This window comes from Capsicum annuum, chromosome 12, assembly GCF_002878395.1.
Source record: "Capsicum annuum cultivar UCD-10X-F1 chromosome 12, UCD10Xv1.1, whole genome shotgun sequence".
In the NCBI taxonomy this organism is placed as follows: domain Eukaryota; kingdom Viridiplantae; phylum Streptophyta; class Magnoliopsida; order Solanales; family Solanaceae; genus Capsicum; species Capsicum annuum.
The window spans coordinates 18,769,562-18,789,376 of record NC_061122.1 but is presented as its reverse complement, the minus strand read 5'-3'; the positions used below and the strand labels follow the sequence as shown (position 1 = coordinate 18,789,376).

Genomic DNA, 19,815 nt, shown 5'->3' with positions numbered 1-19,815 from the left:
TTTAGTGCGATGCTCCACTATGGAAATTGAAAATTGTCATTTAAGCTGGCTCTGCGATGCGCTACTGGCTCAGGTAATATACTATCTCACTAAAAAGGCTCTAACTCTTCGTCCGGGTGTCGAATTTGGGCGAATTTGGTATCGATGGAAAGTTTATTGAATTTTCCACATGCCAGAAAGTGAAAATTTTAAAAATACCACATGTATAAAAGTGGATTCATCTTTTAAAGTAAGTCTTTAACATTTTTGGGACGATTTTAAGCTAGGTAAAAGTACGGGGTATTACATACTATTAGGAAAAACTTAGTGTCAATAAAGCTTCTTGTTAAATTGAGTTTAAGTGTATATTTGTTTCGGAGAAAGTTGTAATAAGTAAGAATGAAACATATGTAGGAAAGGGCTACCTCAATGAGGGCCTTTTTAAACTTGATGTAATGGTTGTTAAAATAAAGAAAGCTAAGGCTTTGTAACGCCCCGAATCTGGTACTTGAAATTCTACACGGTGCTCATGACCGTGAAGGACCACAATCTAACCCTTGACTGATATCTGTACCTGTACACTGTATAACATCATGTAAAATGTGGAAATAGTAGGCTAAAACATGCCATAAGGTTCAAAACTAAATAAAACATCTGAGAGTACGGTATATCAATACCAAAACAAAAGAAACTAAAATAAACTGTCTGAACATACTGTAGTCTGGAAGCCTCTAAATTGTCTAAAATCTGTGGAGTTAATGGAACATGTCCCCAACTAAATCTAAATTACTAAAATAATAAAGTAATAAAATAATCATGCTATCCTTGAATGATGAGGACTTACTCCTAGTCTAGCTGTTAAACGTTTAATCTTCTAAGGATGCTCTGGAGCTCGTACTTCTGAACCTATGTTATAAAACACCATAGCGTAAATACGTCAGTATGATTGAAATTTACTGGTATGCAAGTGAGGTAGGCTGAATACAAGGGGTCTATATGCATGAACTACGTTAACCGACTGTATAACATGAACGTGAGAATACATATATGAATAAGTGACTGTAACTAAATTCGTGATGATACTGACTACTGAGTCTGATTACTAATAGCATGAGTTACGGATAACTGATATAATTGATACTGAGCGAGTGTATCTGACAGTCTAGGTTCTGATGGAACTAGCTGAGTTTCGTACTGTTCTGAGTTAACTGTATTTAACAGTCCTAGATTCTAAAGAACTATCTGAGTTCTTTTACTGAGACTGGGACTGAAGCTATAACTGTGGGAAGTAGTCATCTAACCGACATGCCCTAAATAAAGCAATATAGCTGAGTTGGGGTCCAATCTGTAATACCAATTAGAAGGGTGTAAATACCACTCCACTGGTAAAGATAAGCTGTGAGTAACCCTCATCTGGCAGGTACTCTAATGAGAATGGTGGGACCCTCTTCTAACAGGTTAAGCCACACCTTCAACCCTAGACTGACAGGTTGATGTCTCAACCTACGCTGGCTATGTAGTTCTGGAATGCAAGAATTGCTTCTAAGAATCACACCCTTAACTGGCAGGTGAGTTCCCATCTTTAGGTTCACTCGGTGCTGAATCCTACTCCCATCTGAATAGACACTGAACATGATTATTTGAACTGAACTGGACTGAGTTCATTGAGTTTCATTGACTGACGAAATACTACTGAGATTACTGAATTACTGAGCTTTCTGAGCTTTCTGGAATTACTGAGTTTACTGAGTTTTCTTGAATCACATGATTGACTGAGTTCTATGGATCATGACTTGACTGAGAGTATTTTGAAAACATAACACTGGCTCTAGGTACACAGCTAAATTATCGGGTACAAAGTACCCTCAGGACTCGATAGAAAGAAACTGACAAAGCATGATATTCTTGATTACATGACCAACATCAACAATCCATAATACAATAAGTTAGGGATTTTTCAAGGACATTTAATTATCATAGCTTGGTACATGGATAGGATAGCATGTATACATGGCATAATTTCATAAGGTTAACTTATGAGCAATCCAACAAACAATTTCAATACATAAGATTAACAAGAAAGTCATTTTGAACAAAAGGGTAAAGTATGCATTTGTCATTTGGAACACAATTGAACTATAATGCAAAATTTCTATCCTCTTAGGCATTTTATCAAACACCTTGCATGCACAACTTAGGGCATAGGCATAATTATCAAATTTAACATTATAACCAACTCGATTCATAGATTTCAATTCACATACCAACCTATATTCATAAAAACACATAAAGTTTCCAACTTGGGAATCATAAAATCATAATCTCATGAACGTAATCAACCCACATCAAAATATTCACAATACATGATTTAAAACTTGATTCTTGAACTTCATGGATGAAAGGAATCCATGAATGAACACTATGCATACCTTAGTTTGTGATTCTACGAAGATTGACGGTGGAATTTTTCTTAAATTTGAATCCCTAATTGAAAATCCTAACTTGTTCTTGAGAGTTTTTGAGCGAAACAACAATATTTTGCCTCCAAAATGGCTGAATTACGTGTTTATGGGCTTATATAGGGTGGGGAAAATAACCAATTTTCCCTTCAAAACACGTAGGTGGAATGGAGAAATTTTTTTTGGTCCAGGGCGATCCCCAGGGCACCGCCCTGCCTAGTCCGCCGGACTTAGCAAGGCACCGCCCTACCTGGAGCAAGGCGATTTCCAAGGCGCCACGGGCCTATCGCCTTTAGCTAATGTTTGGTCATCCAAACATGACCTTACGCTATTCTAAAATTTTTGAAACTCACCCGAGATGTACTATTGACTTGTCCCATCTTAACGCAACTTGAAAATTGAAAAACGGAGGTCGAAAAGGTCGTCAAATAAATCCTCGAAGTTTGAAAGCTTAAAATGAGAGTAAGTGTTGAACAATTAGCTAAAATATTCTAAGTGTTGGAGCTTTTGAATAGCTTTAAGGAGCTTAATTTGACTCAGAATTTTACGGGGTCTTACAAGCTTCTTCTTACTTGCTAGAGTCAAATGATTTGTGGCATAGTCGTTTAGGACATGTAAATTATAAAATTTTGCAAAGACTGATTAGTTTGGAAGTGTTGCCTAACTTCGAGTGCAGTAAATCAAAGTGACAAATATGTGTGGAATAGTATGCCAAGCATCCATATAAGTTTGTTGAAAGGAATTTCAAATCCTTAGAAATATTTGTGATATGAAGTCAACACCATCTCGTGGTGAAAAAAAGTATTTTATAACTTTTATAGACGATTGCACTAAATACTGTTATGTTTATTTGCTAAATGGTAAGGATGAAGCAATAGACACATTTAGGCAATGTAAAACAAAAGTTGAAAATCAGTTGGATAAAAAGAACAAAAGTTAAAAATCAGTTGGATAAAAGGATCAAAACGATAAGAAGTGATAGGGGTGGAGAATATGAATCTTCTTTTACGAAGATGTGTAGAAAATGGAATTGTCCATCAAACTATTTGTCCATATTCACCTCAATCAAATTGGATTGCGGAAAGAAAAAAATGAATATTAAAAAAAATGATGAATATCTTACTCTTAAGTTCAATTTACCAAAAACTAGGGGGGAAGCTATCCTTACAGCTAACCTAATACACAATAGAATGCCCCATAATAAGACACATTTAATTCTATATGAAAAATGGAAAGGAAGGAAGCCCAGCTTGAAATATCTCAAAGTGTGGGGTGTCTAGCGAAAGTTCAAGTTCCTATGCCTAAAAGGGTAAAAATAGAACCTAAGACTGTGGACTGCATGTTTATTGAAATGCAAAAAGCAGTAAAGCATATAAATTTTGGTTCATCAATTCGAACATTCGGATATCAATAAAAATACGGTAATTAAATCAAATAATATCGAGTTCTTTAACATATTTATTCGTATAAAATTGGACATGAGTAGTCTAGTGGAGAGTCTAAACAACCTCAAGATGGACCAAAAGTGAATGTACTTAATGATGAGAATCTAAGGCGTAGTACACATCAAAGAACATCAACATCCTTTGGATCAGATTTTCTAATATTTCTTCTTGAAAATGAGCCTCAAACATTTAAAGAAGTGATGGCGTCTTCGTACGCTTTCTTTTGAAAAGAGACAATCAATAGTGAGATTAATTCAATCTTGAGTAACCATACTTGAGAGTTAGTTGATTTTCCCCTAGTAATTAAACCTTTAGGTTCTAAATGAATCTTCAAAGGAAAATGAAAGTTGATGGTGCTATTGACAAATACAAGGCAAGACTTGTAGTGAAAGACTTTAAACAAAAAGAAAACCTTGATTATTTTAACACATACTCACCTGTAACAAGGATAATGTCCATTCGGATGTTAGTTGGCTTAGCGGTCGTATATGATCTTGAAATCCATCAAATGAATGTGAAAGCAGCATTCCTAAATGGAGAATTGGAGGAAAAAATTTATATGGAATAACCCAAGGATTTTGTGGTTCCTGGTAAAGAAAATAAAGTGCGTAAACTTGTTAAGTCACTTTATGGACTAAAACAAACACCGAAACAGTGGCATGCAAAGCTTGAACAAACCATATTGGCAAACAGCTTCAAGATAAATGAATGTGATAAATGTATTTACATTAAAGACACTCCAAATCACAAAGTCATTATTTGTTTGTATGTGGATGATAGGTTGATCATCAATGGAGACATTTATGACGTAAATGCTACAAAATGAATGTTTAAGAGAAAGTTTGATATAAAATACCTTGGAGTTATGGATGTAATCTTAGGTATAAGAATCCATAAAACTCCACAAGCATTGGCGTTGTCACAGTCTCATTACATTGAAAAAGTACTTGACAAGTTCAAGTATTTGGATTTCGATATTGCCAAGACTCATTAGACGTGAGCTTTGCACTTTAAAAATATAAAGGTGAAAGTGACTCACAATTGGACTACGAAGAGTATTGGGAAGTTTGATGTATATCATGAATTGTACGCGACCAAATATAGCATGTGCTATTAGTAAATTAAGTCGGTACACGAGTAATCTCAATCAAACTCATTGAATGGCAGTGAAAAGAGTTTTGGGGTATCTAAAACATACTCAAGACTATGTTTTGCATTACAATAAATATCCAGTGGTAATTGAAGAATGATCATTTTACAAAATACAGAACTAAATTAAAAATAATTATAACTCTTATTTTACAAAATAACACTGGAATCAATACATTAACTCTACTGACTGTCTATGAAGCCTCTACTAGTATTGACTATAGGTAGTCGAGACATGACCCCCAGCTATCCCAAATCAATACGACTGAATAAATAAAAATAAAATACTGCTCAAACTATATGACTGACTCGAGCCCTTGAATCAAGAGGACTCATCACCTGCTGATTGGAAGTTGCAAACTTTTTGAATATGGTATGCGTGCTACAACTGAACTGATACCTACATTATGAGATAATGTAGCACATAGACATATATGTGGATCAGTACTTTGAGGATGTACTAAGTATATAGGGGTGAAATGCATAAGTAAAACATCATCTCATCATCATAATTTGTAAAACAACGCATACTAAATGTAAATGACTCACATAAGATGGAATATCAGAAATACTGAAATATGTAATCATGACTAACAAATCATACTTGAAAATCTAGTTAGTCATAATATTTAGTTCTGAAAGTTGTGCTAGTATTCTGTCTGTAAATCATATTGTCTAAGTATAAAAAGAGCTCACCTCTGAATCTGAAATCTGAAAGTTGAAATCTAAAGCTAATATCTTTCTGTAAAGCATAATCTGAGTAAAACTTGTGAGCCTTTACACTTAGTTTTCTAAAAGCTTTTCTGTTATTCTTTTTTGATATGTTGTAAACTTAAAAACTTTGAGAAAATTCTTCTAAACTGCTTTGCAGGGGAAATCTTTCAAAGTTTTTCTATACTAGTAGGGAGGTTCTCTTAACCAACATAAACCATGTAAGCTAACATGGAGTCCAACGTCTCGTCCTCCCAAGGAGGAAACCTCACGTTGGAGAGAGGTGTCATACTCTTACTAGGGAGTATAACCTACTTTCTATGTGATCGATCATAAGCTAAATCTATCATCCATATTGGAATGGGAATAATCTCATAATCTGTACCTACGTTGGCTACGTAGTTCTGTGGAAGTAGGATGCGTTAAACCCACACTTTCCGCTCGGTGCTAAATACTAATCCCTTTTTATTTGCTATGCTCATTTTGTTGAAAATTCAATTTAAAACTAGCATAAGGGTTTATCCAAAACAAGTTATGCATTTATATGATAAAATCTATAAATAAAGTTGATCTGAATTCTGTAATCTGTAATAATCTGAAAAGTGAATTCCATAGCTAATCTGATGATCGAAAAATCAAAGCGTTACTGAAAATCAATAAATAATCTAATAATAGGATGCTTAAAGCATCATCTTTCTTGAAATAATAATATTCAATCTTGGGGTAATAACCATGCATCAATCTCATGTCAAAACATCATAATAATCATGTTTGATATTGAAAACAATGATAGTTTATCTCAAAATATGTAAATCTGAAAATTTTCACATGCATAAGAAGGTATACATTTTTTAAGCTAACCTTTGACATTCTAGGAGCGAAATTAGGCTAAGAAAATTATGGAGTATTACAATTTGATCTATAGGATTAATCGTTTAGGAATCACCTATGTGAGGGTAAAACAGAAACCGCTTCAAAGAGAATGTTATCTAAGCTCTCAAGAAACCATGACGTGTTTATGGTCGAAACGAAAAAACCGTGACAACCATAAACGGTAAAATGTTGATTGTGTGACTTTTGATATCTAGGTGTACAATAAAGCTCGACGGTTCAAAGATATCACATCTATCGATTGACCGAGTGCATTTGATGTAAGTTCACTAAGGAAAGTTCAAAGAAAAATCCACTTATCCAAATGCAACTAGTCTTTGCTTGTAAATCACACACTTATCGATAAATTTTTTTAAAATAGTCATTCCCCATTCATGTGAGGAATTGTTGGGTTTGTAAGAGGTGTAAATGGTAAATGAATAGATGTTTTTTTTTTAAAGACATCAAGAGAAATGATGAAATTTGAATAGGCACCATTTCGGTTTGGATGGTTATGACCTTTCCAATGGGTTGTGACTTTTGTAAAGAGTTACATCTTTTTCAAAAAATTACACTTTTATGAAGAGGTGCACTTTTCTGAACCATTGCTTCTCTTCATGAAGATGCACCTTGATAGCTATAAATATCTGAATTTTTTCTCAGGTATAGACATGAAATTTAAAGGTAAAAAAATATTCCTCCTTCTTGAAAAAACTCTAGTGTGATTTGCTACAATTGAGTGCGTTCGTAGTTCCATAGAATTTGAGGTACCGATAATCTGTCGAAGTGATTCATTTTATTCTGGAAGGATATATTTCATAACATCGGGTACTTGAGGAAAATAATTTCCTTATGGACACACCGTGAATTCGGTGGACTTGAATCTTTCTGTTTCTATCTTTTTTTTTTTCCTTAAAGTTGGTTTTACTATTTTTCCAGAAAACAGCTTGAACTTCATATTGATAATTCTTCAACTGTTTGAACTTATGTTTGATGTTCTTGAAACTTCATTTTGATAGTTCATAAGTTGGTTGAACTTGTATTGAAGTTCTTAACATTTGATTTTTCTATTTTCAAGAAAATAGCTTGAACTTCATTTTTGGTTGTTCATAAGTTGGGTTGAACTTATTATTAAAAGTTCAAAGTTGTAAATACAAAGTTTAAACTTCATTTGATTGTTCATATGTTAATTTGAACATGTGTTTAAAGTTACTGTTGAAAAAATACAGATTTTACTATACCCGAGAAAAACAACACTCTTTGGAAGACCATGGCTCTAGGACATGAAAGTTGCGCCTTCGACACTACCTCTGTTGTTGAAGCTCGCAACTCAGAAGGGGATCATACTGATCCGGGGTGAACAGTCTAATGGCAAGAGAAATGGGTGGATGACTAGTCAAAATTATTCTGCAAATTGGGTTTAAGGTGTGCATCCTTAAGCTGAGTTTTAAGGTTTCATCTTTTCTTTAGAGTATTCTTGATGGTTTGTTGTATCACAAGGGAATTGTTTCACAATGCAAGGAAAACACAAGTTGAAAAGCAATGTGTATTTCAACTTTCCGAATGTGTTTGCCTTTCCAGCATCCCATTGTTGAACCCAAAGCAATCTATATCGGTCATTGATTTCAATATTAGTGCACAAGGAAAGAATAACATGTGAATTGTGAAGGCCAAGAAGAATGTCAACTTGGGAGCCAAGATGGTGACTTTTGAGCATCAACTTCAGACTATAGAAAATGGATTGGAAAGAATACTATAGGTGCCTTTCTAGATCAAGGAGCTCTAATGGATAAAACCGCGTAGGCCTAGCCTAGCAGTTGATTAGGTCAATAGCGGAATGCCATGCCATTTGAGCTATCTGAGAGGTTAAATGGTGCGTCCAAGCACTCAAGACAGGAAGAATCAAATAATTATTGGATACTCAACCCACGTCAGCTAAAAAGGATGACAAAAATATACTAACATAATTCAGGGGGTAATAGAACCCCGTGAAGTTGGAGTGTGTCGTAACGAATTTGGACATAGTTCAGAGGTAATAGATGCTTTACTCAAAATAATTAGAGCTGACATAGTTCAGAGGTAATAGATGCTTTACTCAAAATAATTAGAGCTGGAAAAATAATAACCTCCCAGAGTCTTTTTGGAAGCTCTGTCGTTAGTTCCTTTCGAATATTGCAACATGGTGTTTATGTTGTTAACTGCATGAGTTACTTTGTTATCATCCGGAGTAAGTATTTGAAAATTAATTATCTACGCTAAAACCTCACAATGGAAAAGGGAAAAAATTAGGAAAACTACAAATGTATTAATCAATCTCTTTATGTTAGTGTGCAATTCAAAATTTGGTTGGACAACTACAACAACATACCCAGTAAAATCCCACAAGTGAGGTATGAAGAGGGTAGAGTATATTCAGACCTTACCACCACCTCGGGGAGCTAGAAGGTTGTTTCCGAAACACCTTCGGATCAAGTGCAGCAAATCCAAGTACAAAGAAGGATGATACGGTGAAGAAATATAGCAACTAACAAGAAAACAATGCAGAGTATACAAGAAAGAAACAAAAACCACAACAAAATATTGCGACAGTCAAAAACACAATAAACAACGGACTATGATAGATATCACAAGCAGGGATCAGTTTCACCTTACCATCTATGGCTTAAACCCTAAACTATCATACTACGGTTAGTACACGACAAACACCAACAAGTCAAAACCCTCAAAAAGCAAGACAATCCTCCTACCCAGCTAACCTTCTACTCTAATGTGCGTCCTCCACACCCTCCTATCTAAAGTGAAAACAGCAATGTCATATCTGCTATCAATAATATAGGTCTATCAATAATATAGGTTTCTGATCATTGTCTTGATCCTCTTGGAATTTTAGACTTTAATTGTGTATAGTTCAGGATTTCCAGTAACTATTCACAACAAACTCTGTTTCAAAACCTTAAATTTTACAAGTTCCATTTGACAAGATAACTAGTAATTGCATAGGGGGGAAATGTGTGTCGGTGAAATGTTGAAGGTAGAATCTTTTTCTCATAATGATGTCATGATGTCATCTGGATCAACTTGCACGCACCTTAACAATTCAATCAATCATATGTCACCTGTCCTGGTCACTTTGTGCACACCACGACTATATGAACAATACCAACTACCTCCCGCCAGCATAGGTTTCGAGTAACCCTGTCATCTAAGACAGGGACGGATGGGAAGAGATAAAGTGCCCTACTTTTCACAAATATAGGTTTTTCCTATTTGCTTCTTGCCCCTTTCTACCTTCTCAAGGTAGGCAAGGTTGCGTATACACCACTCTATCCAATCTTGACTTGTGAAATTACGTTGGGTAAGTTATTGTTTCTTGCATCACATATGCATCATGTATAATGCAAACATCCTTGATCATTTCTTATCTCTAACAATCTAATTTTGTTAAAGAAAATTAAATTTTTCTTTCCATGTTATAACTAGAACTTGAATGTGCCAAAACTTACTCTCATCAACCAAAGCTCCAACAAACTTTCGAAGACAAACTACACAAAAAACGAACCTCACCGCATATCCTCGTCACAGTTCCTATCTCATTTCCTTTCCACCCTGTTTTTCCATGTCGTTTTCTTCAGTATTTCTATTCAATTCATACACGTTACCATATTTTCCGTTTGCATTTGCCACGTTATAAACTTCATTAGTATCAATGGTTAAGCATCCATAAGTAGCTACATGTATATATGTATACCTCCTTCCTTCAGCTGGATAAGCCTTCTCCTTTTGGATCATCTTCTTCCCAATGCAGTAACCCCTATTTTTTCAGCTTGAATCTGAAGTATGATTCAGATCAAATCGTACTAAAATAGAATTTACTTTTCATGCCTATTTGATAACCCTCATGTTTCCAACTTGAATCTGTACTACGATTCAAATCAAATCTTACTGAAATAGGATTTCTTACCATAAACAGTTCACTTTTTATTCAAAATCCCTTTAGCATTACTCCAAGGATCTTTCAATCTTGATGGAAACAGGAAAGAGAAACATCAGAATTGTGATGTTTCCATGGCTAGTTCATGGTCATATCATCTCATTTCTAGAGCTAGCAAAGGCACTTGCAAAGAGAAATTTCATAACTCACCTCTATTCAACACATGCCAATCTAAATTTCTTCAAAAAGACACTCTCTCTGGAAGAAATCAGGTGCGTTAAATTGGAGGTAATTCAGCTCCCATACTTGCCTGAAATTCCTTCTCGCTTTCACACCACAAATGGCCTTTCACCCCGCCTCGTGAACACTCTAAAAAAAGCCTTTCTTAAGGGGGAACCTGACTTTTACAGCATTCTTGATGATTTAAAACCAGACTTGATCATCTATGATTTCCTCCTTCCATGTATTCCATTAATGGCTTCTACATTGAATATCCCAGCTGTCCTGTTTCTCACCACTAGTGCTGCATCAAATAGTTATCACTATCGTATTAGAGATACCAAACCAAGAATTGCCTCCCATTTTTCCAATATCCTCCGGGACCATGAATACCCTTTTCCTGAAATCTTCCTCCGGGACCATGAACATAGGAGAATCAAGAAAATGTTCAAATCACTTAAGAATGATGGCATCGACGAGAAAAATGGTGTCACGAGGTGCTTTGAGAGATCGAAAGAGATCATCTTGATCAAGACTTTCACAGAGCTAGAAGGTAAGTACATCGATTACAACTCGTTTTTGTTCAACAAAAACTTTCTTCCGGTTGGCCCTCTCGTTCGACCATTTGATCACAATGATGCTGCGATGCGTTATGGTAAGATCATTGAATGGCTCAATGAGAAAGAAAAATCCTCGACAATTTTTGTTTGTTTTGGGAGTGAATGTTACTTGTCCAAGGAGGAACTTAAAGAATTGGCACTAGGGATGGAACTTAGCATGGTGAATTTCCTATGGGTAATTAGATTTCCAATGGAAGATGAAACGGAGATTCCAGACGTTCTGTCAGACAATTTTCTTGAGAGAATTTGGTGCGAGAGAGGGGTAATACTTGAAAGTTGGGCCCCACAAAAGAAAATTTTGGAGCATCCGAGCATAGGAGGATTCGTGAGTCATTGTGGATGGGGTTCAGTAATGGAGGCACTTAGTTGTGGTGTTCCAATTATAGCCATGCCCATGCAACATGAGCAACCACTTAACACGAGGTTATTGGTTAATGATGTCGGGGTAGGATTGGAAATTCAAAGAGACGAGGAAGGAAATATTAGGAGAGAAGGAGTGGCTAAGACTATTAGAGAAGTGGTGTTGGAGGAAAGTGGTGAGAGTGTGAGGAATAAAGCTAAGGAGTTAAAGGAGAGAATGAGAGAAAATGGAGAAAATGACATAGATGGAGTGGTGGATGCATTGGTTGATCTTTACAAGAAAACTATAAGGTGTGGCTACTACAATCCATGACCTTACTAAGAAGGCCTTGTGTAATAAATCTCATCTTTTTTACTTTCTTTCTCTTTTTATGGACGATGTTTGAATCAACTTATATGTACTTCAACTATGTAGAATAAATGTAATAAAAGTTGGTGTACTTAATAAGAAAGCAGTTCAAAAATGGTAGTACTTATTTATGATTTGCATCCTTTCATATCTAAAGCTTAGTTTGGAAAATAATCGAATATGTCCTTAATGATCCATGAAGAAGAATCAAAACAGACTAGTTGTTGGTAGTAAGAAGAAAGAGAAATACAGAATTATGGTCAAATCAAAAGGGAACGCACGTTAGACACATTGCCTCTCTCTCGGTGCACAATAGCAGGTTGTGACTGTATGACATCTAGCATCACCACTAACACATCGTCAACCACCAAACATTCTTCAGCCACTAACATCAACACTGCAACTACTAACATCGAACAATTTCACCATCACAAAATTCACAACCACCAACACCGCCACTATCAATCACCACCATCATGACTGTCAGAACAAACATCAACTACCTCCACTACAACCACCATCAATACTAACCATTAACCAATCATTACCACCAACACAACCCATCTCCTCCACCTAGCAAACACAAATCTTTCATTTTTTTTTAACAAACAAATTTTTTGTTTTATTAAATTAATTTTCTAATAATAAATTGATTTTATTTGAATTATATATTTAATATGTTTACTAATAAATAAATTATGTGCATTCATCTGTTGAAAAACAAACATTATTAATCATTCAATGTTCAAATCTAAAGAAAACATCTTAATTATTCAGATATACATTTAGATCAGACGTCCTAATCTTAATAAAGATAAATTAGGTCTTAGTGCCTATCTTGCATCTTACAAAAGAAGTGACACAATAAATCTATACCAATGAGTTATGTATATCTTTGGTATAAGAAACTTTTAAATTACCTTATATTTAAGATTACAAATAGATATCATTTAAGTGGCCTGATTCTTAAAAAAATTACAATGATAATGTATATTTAACTTAAAACTCTATTAATAAATATATAAAGTAGTTCTTTATCATAATTTTTTATCCTTCGATTTCTATTACAATCTACTGATCTTTGCACCTCAATTACCGTAATGTTTTGTTGTAATTTTTGTTTGGTTATTATCTACTCTGTATTTTATTACATATATTGCTTCTTGTACTCAAGCTACTTATCTTTCCGGACTGTTTTGGACTATTTTTTTTTTTTTTTTTTAAAATGAGTGTCTATGAAAAACCGTATAAAATAGGAAAAAGGCTGACATATGCCATCAAACTATTGAAAATGGATCATCTAGGTCATCCGTTATAAGTTTGGCTCATCTAAACCATCGCTTTAAAAAATTTGGTTCATATATACCACTGCCGTTACAAAAAAAAATCATTTGTCATTATTTTGCAATGGTGATTTTTGCAAAACTATTTTTGTCACATGACCTCTTATTAGAAGTCCACATCACCAAATTTAAATCAGCCAATAGTACTTAAATCAAGATAAAAAATCATACCCATTAAAATAAAATTTGACATAATTAATGGGTTTACTTTTTATTTTTAACTAGTTCGAGTTTTATTCTTAATAAGTCCGATTTTTGTTTTAAATATGTGGATCAAATTTTATTCTAATGAATTTGATTTTTAATTTTTTGTTTCAAGTAACATTGGTTGATTGAGATAATGTGGACCTCTAATAAGAGGTTATCTAACAAAAATGATTTTGCAAAAATCACCATTACAAAATAATGATACGAATGAAGCTTTTTGTAACAGTGGCATAGATGAGTCAAACTTTTAATGATAAAGGCAAAAATGAGTCAAATTTATAACAGATGGCATAGATGAGCCATTTTTAATAGTTCGATGTCTTCCTCCATGGGCATGAAAGGATGACATATGCTTATTTTTCATTATAATACGTTATCTTGTTTCTAGTTGCCAAAGAAGGGATTAGTTATTTAATTATAGTAGACTATAGTTGACTACTAAAATTAATTAATCTAACACCACTTAACAACCCAATTAATTATTACAAGATAATGCATTCACTTGCAACAGAAAACAAATAAAGAATATAATGGAAAAGGCTGTTATTCTCATTCATTTCATGGCTCTTTTCAAACATATCTGAAGTAATATTACATGACAAAGTTAGTAAATTTAAAGGTCGAACTCATCAAATTTTACTCTTGAATCCACCTCTACCCGAGGGGGGCGCCTTTCCATTGAGCCGAAAGGAAATGAAAAATGAGCAGAGCAATGAACATCAGATGTCATACAGCATAACATAACAGTTGATTCGAAAAGTGTGTGTACAGGTTACCTCCTCCTTACCTCAAGTATGAGCCATGAAAATTGGAGGAATTTGTAACTCTGCATCAGCAACTGCAACACTTGATAGCAAACAAGTGACAGAACCGGCAAGGAAACTCTTTCACCAGAACTATAAAAACCTGTCACAGAATCTCTCATCCAGACGAACCATGTACTTTAGTCCATGCAGAGACAGAAACATGACTTTCAACCTCCCTGGACAGACTGACTGCCATGGTAACCTCATCGACCAAAGAAGCAAAAATCACGTCAAGAAGAGATAATATAATGCGAGAATCACGTTAAGGGTGTGTTTGGTAATGACAGAAGTCAGTTTCCAGAAAATAATTCACAAAAAATGACTTTCTTTTCTGGACAATAGACAATATTTTCTTGAAAAATGTTATCCGGTATTCAGTGAAAAATATTAAAGATTGTTAATAATATTACCAAATTGGATAGTGTTTTGATGAAACTTGAGTATATTAAAAATTGATAATAACATCTAGATATTAGTTAAAGAAGAAACATAAAGTTTAAGAGTTGAGATAATGGGAAGACATCAAAAAACAAAAATTGCCTTCCTTTTTAACATTATAAGGATCATCATCTGTACTAAAAATTGACTAATTTCTTGAGAATGCTCTCTGAAAAATATTTCCAGTCGTACCAAACACACCCTAAGTCGAGCAGAAACCTCTTCAAGAAAGTTCAGATGATGAGCAGCAACTTTTGGTCATTAACAATCTCCATTATATTTGATCATAATAACTAGTCCTTCACATCATAGAAGTATAACAAGTAATGCCTTGCTTCAAGCTTTTGAATCAATACGGGGATAAGAAAATAAAATATCTAAAAGAACTGTATCCGGAAACAGCACGTTTACTTTTACCCTTGCTATACTAAATATTTTCCAAATATACATTTACAGGCAGAAGTAATGCTAAAATGTATTGCCAGCACAAAGCATACGTTTTTGCATATGCAGTGTAGATTAATCCCTGTTAGTACAAAGGCTACGAACACTGCTAGTTGCATTATGGCCATGGACATTAATTTTAACCGCCTTCCATTCGGTAAAAACTCTCCATACTAGCCAACAAAAAATAGATATCTCCCTAACTAATGTCTATAGAAAGACCATACATACTTTTCTCTGTATGCACAGGAAGTTCGTTCATTGACTAGGGGGAAAAGAAGCACAACTTCAATCTGATAGCTTGCAATACAGAGACATATATCATAAGATCATACAGAATAGTTTTGATTATCTTACAAATTCACTACCTTTTGGCAAAACCAGGCTAAAGATGTCGAAGTTAACCAGACAAAACAAATCATGAAGCTGTAAAACAGTAATATAACAAGCCATGAATTGTCTTATCTGAGATAGACGTTGCATGAGTCCTCTCTATGGCCAGGAGAGGTGCTGCAAATGCAAGCATCATCTTTGGACTTTAGGAGGCAAAGGATGCATGCATCCAAATGTCGCCCTGGAAAATGCACATTCCATGAATAAAAATTGAGAAAATAAATCTATATGCTTCCAGATTGCAAGGAGACCAAAGAAATGAGTAAATAAAGTCCATAAGTATGTTACAACAAGGTGCAACGAATACACCACATTCAATGCTTGATCAGAAGGTTCTGAAGTAGGAACAGATGAACAAATTTGTTTTATTTGTGCATCATATTATCGATAGGTACATTACATTCTAAAAGCTAAATGTCTTCTTATGCATGCATCCACTCTTGGATTCTTACAATTCAGAAAACAATTATTCAGCAAAAACTAACTGCTTTAATCTGTTTTCTGCCTCCTTGAAGAAAGATTTTCGATTGTAAAATTTAGACTACGACATTTCCATAGGAGGAATGTCATTGACTAGTTCACAAATCAAGCAAAAGTGATTTTATAGCTCAATGCTGTTACTGGAAAACACAGAAGCTCCTTCAGAAATAATATCACAAGACCTTTCAGTCTTCCATTACAAAATTCAAAGTATGAATTCAAAAATAATTGAGTTGATTTCTTTCCAAGAATATACGGCATGACAACATAGTTACAAATTGGCCAACTGTCTACAAAGTGGAGGTTAACGACCAAGAGAGAACTAACAAATGTGTCACCTATTTTCATGCTTTTACAAAGTTACTCAAGTCAAAACATGGATGTGGTCCTACCATTAAAAAGAAAGCCAAAATGGAGAAATTAATTATCAACTGACATGAATACCAGTTCCAGAAGAAATTAAAGTCCTCAGCTCTGTCAAATGTTCATCATTTGAAATATGGAGTGCAATGCGGAGATTTGTCAATAATGCTTCTTGTTCCCAACTCAACGGACCAGAAGCATACAATGCCTCCAAAGTGCAACGATAAGCATGCAACTCCAACTCACGAATATTTGCTGCTACATTCTGCTTCGAGGAAAGACGGCAGCTTTCCTCCTCATGTTGTTCTGCGGAACTTTGAAAAGACTCTGCATCACTGCACAGAAGATCAGGTACTTGACAATGAACTTCAGCTGAAAAACTAGAAATTTTATTTGGACTGTCACGATTAATACTACAACTACCGATGGAGCATGCATCACTATCAGAATCATTAGATTCCCCAATTCTTGCAGGGTAATAGTCATTGATACCACGTCTTTTTGTAGGGTTCAATCCAAAATATCCATCAGACCAATTGTTAAATGAAGCACTCACGTACTTTTCATCTATCCTATTTCCTTTCCACCTGGCAATATCATGTGTCTTTCCCTCCAAGGCAGCCGGAACTATTTTCCTTCTCTTAAAATCTCTGTCATCTGCCACTACCACCTGAATGTTTCTAGATGATTCGTCTGACACCCTCTTCAGCGACACCAAAGAGCTGGCATTATACTTCTGCCTTTTAAAGCTTCTCTGTGCAGCCAAATCTCCATCTCTAACATGGAATCCATTCCTAGCACTTAAGACCACGCTCACCTTTTTAGAAGGCTTCTGAGTTGGAAGCTGGTCAGGTTTCGCATATGTTCCAGATCCCTGTAAGGTGAAAACCAACAGAGTCAATAACAACAACAACAAACCCAGTGTATTCCCACATAGTGGGGTCTGGGGAGGGTAAGATGTACGTAGTCCATACCACTACTTCCAATAGACCCCTGGCTCAAGGCAACATAGAGTCAATAAATGCATCACAAAAAGGGTTATCTTTCCACTAAGACATTTCCTTAACAATGAAAAGAAAAAACAACAAGAAGCAAAATGGATATAAAGAGGTTTGTCTAAAAGGGCAAAATTCCCAAACAACAACCAAAAAAAAGGGCAGCCCAATGCACTAAAGCTCCCGCTATGCGCAGGTTCCGGGAAGGGCCAGACCACAAGGGTCAGGCTTACCCTGCATTTCTGCAAGAGGTTGTTTCCACCCTGGTCATAGAGCAGCAACTTTACCTGTTATTCCAAAGCTCCCCTTCTAAAAACTCCCAAACAACAGAACTTAACAAATTCCCGCATGTCATTAAGAATTTCTATCTGATAAAATTCAATAAGATGAGATAGGAGGAAGAGTGGGATGCTTAATTTACTCTTTCATTTAAATTACTCGTGAATAAAGTCAAAATTCAAAACATAGAAGGGAGAACAAATAAGGGCACTACAATAAGAACGAAAGGGAGATCCATATTAAAGACTTGCCTTTCCAATCAAGTGCCATTTCTCGTCTTGCCAACATTGTCGCACTCTGGTGTTTGATCTATGAACCCTAATCTCCTGAGAACATCCAGTCGGATGTACCAAATAATAGTCTCTATCCAAAACCTTCACAATAATCGCAGTTCTCCAAGAACAGTCACCAAACACCTCAATGATTTGACCACGCTGCCCATTCTCCACACCCTCCGAAGGAGGAGGACATGGTCTGATATCCCTCCTCGAGACCCTCTCACCCCTCGCTTTGCTTTCCGCAGACAGATAATAATCATATCTTACAGAGTACGTATGTCCATTACCCGAGACAATCTCTGCAGGACACCAAGATACTGGTGAATCCTTCTTGTTCATCACCTCGACTTTACTTCCTTTTTTAAACCTCATGACTCTATAATTCAACACCACAACCAATAATCACCTGATTTTCACAAAGAAAAACACAAAACACCAACGTTATACATCGGAACCCGAAAAAACTTTTCCAAGTAGAAACAATATCAGATCATAACTACATATGAACAAAAATAGCCATTAAATCACAACATATCTTTTTTTATAACCGTTGTATCCGGAATAGCTAAATCACAAATATTTGACTAAATGCAAAGTGAAATATAATCAACAACCCCCACAAATTTCTACTAAAATCCCCAAAAACTAACAAGTTCTAAGCACATACACCACCAAAAAATAAATTTAAAAAATCCCAAAAAAAATATAAAAATAAATTTAACCAAAAGGGACTATAAATTTCAAAATCTTGATGAAATCATATTGACCCATTTTTTTTTAAATAATAATTCAAGAAACAAACTATAGTAAGCACTAATCAGAAACATGTATACAAAATCAAACAAAACTAGACAAAACCCAACAAAATTAACAACAAAAAAATAATTCTTTACAAATTAATTGCAACAAATCATCAAAATTTCACCCAAATTTTTACAAAAAAATTAAAATCAATTATAAAAGTTAGGTTAAATAAATTCAAAAAATAAATAAAAATTAAATACCCTTTTCTTGAAATTGATGCAATTATTTAGCTTGTGAAGTTATTGATCGAAGGAATTTTTCGTTTTTCTTGGATTTGGGAAAATGGAATTATTCTTTTTTTTGTGTTCTAGGGTTTGGTCATTTGGGAAGAAAAATTAATAAATAAGAAAAAAGAAAATAATTCAAATATTTATATTTTGAGGAATAAAAAAAGGGAAAATAAAAGAAGGGTATTTTGGGAAGATAATGAAATATTTGATTCCAAAAATTTGATCCACCAGAAAAACTTGAAAGGGCCCCTATGAAATGATGCACGCTTTTTATGTTTGTTTTTTTAGGAATATTTTTAGATTCTTTTTATTTTTTTAACGTTTGGTTTCATGTGCAAATGAGCAAATCCATTTTGTATGACTTGAAAATATTCTCCATTAAAATATATTTTAGTGAAAAATGTTAATAGGTGCAGGGGTGGGTGTTCGGATTTTGGTTTGGTATTTTTAAAATTTTGATTTTGGTAATTGAAAGTAGATGTGTTTGTGGTATGAAGGAAAATGTTTTTTAGAAAATGATTTTTTTAAAATTGCTCATGTTTGGTTGGATTAAATATTTTTTAAAGGACGTATATTCTTCCAATATAAGAAAAATGACTTAGCTACGTAAAGTAAGGAAATTATTTTTCACAAACTACGAAACCTTGATTCAGGATTCAGCTA

At 34.6% G+C, this 19,815-nt stretch overlaps 2 protein-coding genes across 8 annotated transcripts; one reads left to right on the top strand and one right to left on the bottom strand.

Annotated features, from left to right (window-relative positions):
- Positions 1-740: 740 nt before the first annotated feature.
- On the bottom strand, positions 741-19,386 carry LOC107850625. 7 transcript variants are annotated; one of them, XR_007048208.1, is made up of 6 exons: positions 19,123-19,386; positions 18,092-18,524; positions 16,648-17,440; positions 14,430-15,904; positions 4,321-4,412; positions 741-885 (listed from the first exon to the last, which is right to left on the bottom strand). XR_007048208.1 is itself a non-coding variant. In XM_016695288.2 (5 exons), the coding sequence occupies exons 2-5, from the start codon at positions 18,488-18,490 to the stop codon at positions 15,792-15,794; spliced, it is 1,080 nt and encodes a 359-aa protein (XP_016550774.1). In that variant the 5' UTR covers positions 18,491-18,524; positions 19,123-19,386; the 3' UTR covers positions 14,171-15,791. The 7 variants fall into 7 exon arrangements, 3 of the variants coding, with proteins under 3 accessions (XP_016550774.1, XP_016550771.1, XP_016550775.1); XR_001668682.2 differs by lacking the exons at positions 741-885; positions 4,321-4,412 and adding an exon at positions 4,453-4,470; XR_001668679.2 differs by lacking the exons at positions 741-885; positions 4,321-4,412 and adding an exon at positions 5,039-5,432.
- LOC107850624 (UDP-glucosyltransferase 29) lies at positions 10,638-12,056 on the top strand. The gene has a single exon (XM_016695284.2). It carries the CDS (start codon positions 10,638-10,640, stop codon positions 12,054-12,056), a length of 1,419 nt encoding a protein of 472 aa, XP_016550770.1.
- Positions 19,387-19,815: the final 429 nt, after the last annotated feature.